This window comes from Apteryx rowi, unplaced genomic scaffold, assembly GCF_003343035.1.
Source record: "Apteryx rowi isolate R43461 unplaced genomic scaffold, aptRow1 scaffold_77, whole genome shotgun sequence".
Classification (NCBI taxonomy): domain Eukaryota; kingdom Metazoa; phylum Chordata; class Aves; order Apterygiformes; family Apterygidae; genus Apteryx; species Apteryx rowi.
This window is the reverse complement of record NW_020451060.1, coordinates 2487601-2490861: the sequence shown is the minus strand read 5'-3', so window position 1 is coordinate 2490861 and position 3261 is coordinate 2487601. Positions and strand designations below refer to the sequence as shown.

At 40.2% G+C, this 3261-nt stretch overlaps 1 protein-coding gene across 1 annotated transcript; it reads left to right on the top strand.

Annotated features, from left to right (window-relative positions):
* The first annotated feature begins 249 nt into the window (after positions 1-249).
* Positions 250-2936, top strand: LOC112976793 (protein FAM240B-like). The gene is made up of 2 exons (XM_026088391.1): positions 250-395; positions 2804-2936. Exons 1-2 carry the CDS (start codon positions 250-252, stop codon positions 2934-2936), a joined length of 279 nt encoding a protein of 92 aa, XP_025944176.1.
* The last annotated feature ends 325 nt before the right edge of the window (positions 2937-3261 follow it).

The window sequence follows — 3261 nt, the reverse complement described above, 5'->3', positions numbered from 1 at the left end:
GAACTATGCCATGCCTAGTCATTACTCTGTACCAAAAATAGAGGTATATTATTTAACTATCACCCCAGGCCTGTTTCAATGCCTGATATTTGCTGCAAGGCAGAATAAGCATCAGTTACCTATTCTTCTCAGGTGGCATACTTTATTAATAGTACTTTATGAGAAAGAAATTGCAAAGGGCTCAGCAACGCAGTGTCTGCCTCAGGTTAGGCTCCTGACTGCTCTGACCTCCAAATCGCTTTTCAGAAAATGAGCAAGCATACCAACTTTAAACACCACAAGATGGCTGGTCACGATGCAGAAGGGCTGAAGAACTTCTGGGAAAAGATCATTCAAGAACAAACTAAGCAACGAGAAGGTGAAGAGTCTAGATTGAGTAAAAGCGCCTTGAACAAGTGAGTGTCATTTTTCCTTTTGCACAAGAAAGCAGGCATGCTATCACATGCTTTAAAATAAGGTAACCTGTTATTGTACTGCTTTATTCATAGCACAGATTGTGTTCTGGATCTTTGGCGCTTTTCCTCTCACAGCTGTTTGTCTCATATTTCCATGGCTCTTCTGTATGGAAACTCAGACAGCCCTCACCCCTGAACCTCATGAGCATTCTTCAAAGGCCTCGGAGCATAGCCACATTAAAATAAAGCACCTTGACACTATGACTTGTGACAGCCAGAAAATATCAGGATTTTTACCTGGAACTGGTACAGCAAATAAACATATTATATTAAGGGGACAGGAACACCACCCGTTAATGTGGAATACAAGGAAATCCACAGTGCCTTTATCACATTTAACAGCCCTTTATATCATTTAAGCTTACAGCTAGATATGGTACAACCTGGTTTTCCTACTCAATGGAACACATTTCAAAAACATTCCTGTTTTATAACAAATAAAAAACAAGGCTATTTGAACTTTGGGGGGCAAAAAAATATAGAATAACAGGCACCACCTAAAAAGAACTCTGGTCTTGGTAGAGATACTCCACTGTAATGTGGGATACTGCTTCAGATACTTGTTCTACATGTTGTACCTCAGGAGTTTGAACCAGGATCCCACACACACCAAGGGATTCCCCTGACCAATAACTGAAGGGACAAGAGGATGGGAAAGGTGTATATCTTTTCTTTTGTCTGATGGGGTTTCCACCTGAAGTTGACAAAGGTGTTTTTCTGCTTAAAGTTTTCTCAAAACTGGAATATTCATATAAATTAATTTGATTTCAACAAACTGGAATGTGCTGGTAAAGGATTGTTTCTTTAAGCAAAATTCCAGGGACCCTGTTCCAGGTGCCCAAGGAGAAGCTAGGATAGTCATTTTAAAGATACGGAAACTAAGATCTCTGCAGGCCTCGTGTCCCAGCAGAACCAAGTGTAGAGAGCCCTGTTCTCAGGACCCTACTCCAGCTAGTCAATGACATTCCCAATTCTAGATCACCAAGTTGCTGGAAAGAAGACACAGTGTTCACAGTGTTCAGCCAATATTAACAATATTTTTAACTTCACAAATGTGTTTTTATATGGTCTTTTCCAAATAGAAAAAATGCACCAAAAGAACTTTGAATAAGTCATAATTAGTTCAGGTCACAACTGAAACAGATGCAAGCAAGTTCATTCAAGGTCACCTGACCGAAGCCCAAGTTGTTCACAAAGTGTTCTATAATTCGAAAAGAGGTACTTTTGCAAGGTTACTGACATTGTCATTATAAAATCTACAGGGCCACTATCTCGTATAACTGGCACTTGGGAGAATTAGATGGCTCTAAGCATAAGCAAGTGCTCCCTCTGTGACCCCTAGGATGCTAGCTAACAAGGAACAGCAGGGAAAAGGCAGTGCTTTGAATGGCAAATATTTCCTAACTAAATGCACTGATTTTTTGAGGCTTGACTATGCTCACAAAAGAATAGTGAAGTCAAGGCAGGGCATGTCCCCAGATGGGAAAAGTTTAATACACAATTTGCAAACAAACTCAGAAGTCAGAAGTCAAACTAACACAAGTGTCTATGTAAAACAGCTACAGTTAAGTTATTCTCAGATGAAATTTTTAGCTGTTATTCTTATTAGTACATCAAATGTAACATAAAAAAAACCATGTATTCCCTGATGCATTTGGCATTAACATGTGACATCTAATCCTATAGCATTGCTGGGTCAGGTGTTTCATAACATGTTTTTCTTTGGAAAATGACTCTGCCAACAGAGATCTTATGGTGGTCCCTAGTGATTTTCTTCTCTGTTTGTACTATACTTGTATCTTAAAGCTATGTGGATCCTCTTGCATGTGACATCAATTCCTTTCATTAAACACATATAAGGTCTGCAGCGATTTTGGGTTCTAAATGGTTACACTTTCTTTTTCACTTCTTGCTTCAAAGTAAAACCAAATGGACATAATTAAAATCCTGCTTTCTCTTCTCCAGAGTACCTTACACTAAAGTTTAGGGAGTTTTAACTGTAACTTTTAATTTATACATTGCATGACCTTACCAGGAAGACAGTCCTTCTGTGTGGCTTTGAGAATACCCCAGAGGGAAAAAAGAGCACTTCACACTAATGACAGTATTTCAGCAGTTGTTTGACTCATTAGGAATCCAGCAACGTCATCCACTGATACCATCAGCCCTATCCCTTTCTCCCCTGCATTCCCAATCTAGTAAGCTAGAGAGATGTGTAGATGGTAAATAAATACAGGGCAAGTGCTATGGTGATGAAAGAGAGGTAAGCTTCCACACCGCTGAAAAGCCCTGGATACATTTGAAAGATTTGGCTCCATGCTCGCTAAGCATTTGTTCTCTCTTTGCAGACTTCGCCATGAATGGACTCAGAGGCTGGAAGGCCGAGCAAAACAGGTCCAGGCACATGTGAAAAGGCAGAGAGAACAGATGAGGCTGCTGTCTATTGAGACTCTTCCCTCAACAGATAAAACTGCTGCCTAAAGATACTGGGAAAACAGAGAAAGCATCAGGCCTGACCCTGACCTTCTGCGTGCACCTGTGAACGAACAGTTACACAGCTGGACAAGCAAGAGGTCAGAATCAGGCCCTTTCCCAGATCAGCTGCAAGATATACCAATAAAGCCTTGATGAATTTCAGTGCAAGAATAGCCACAGTATATAATCTCTTAAAAACTCTTGAGGGAGAGATGAGCAGCAGGCACCTTTAATTTTGCATGATATATGATTGGTCTGATGCAGCAGGGCTTTGTTATGTAACTCTGCATTTTCAAGTGACAATAACATATTCCTAGGACAGATGATCATT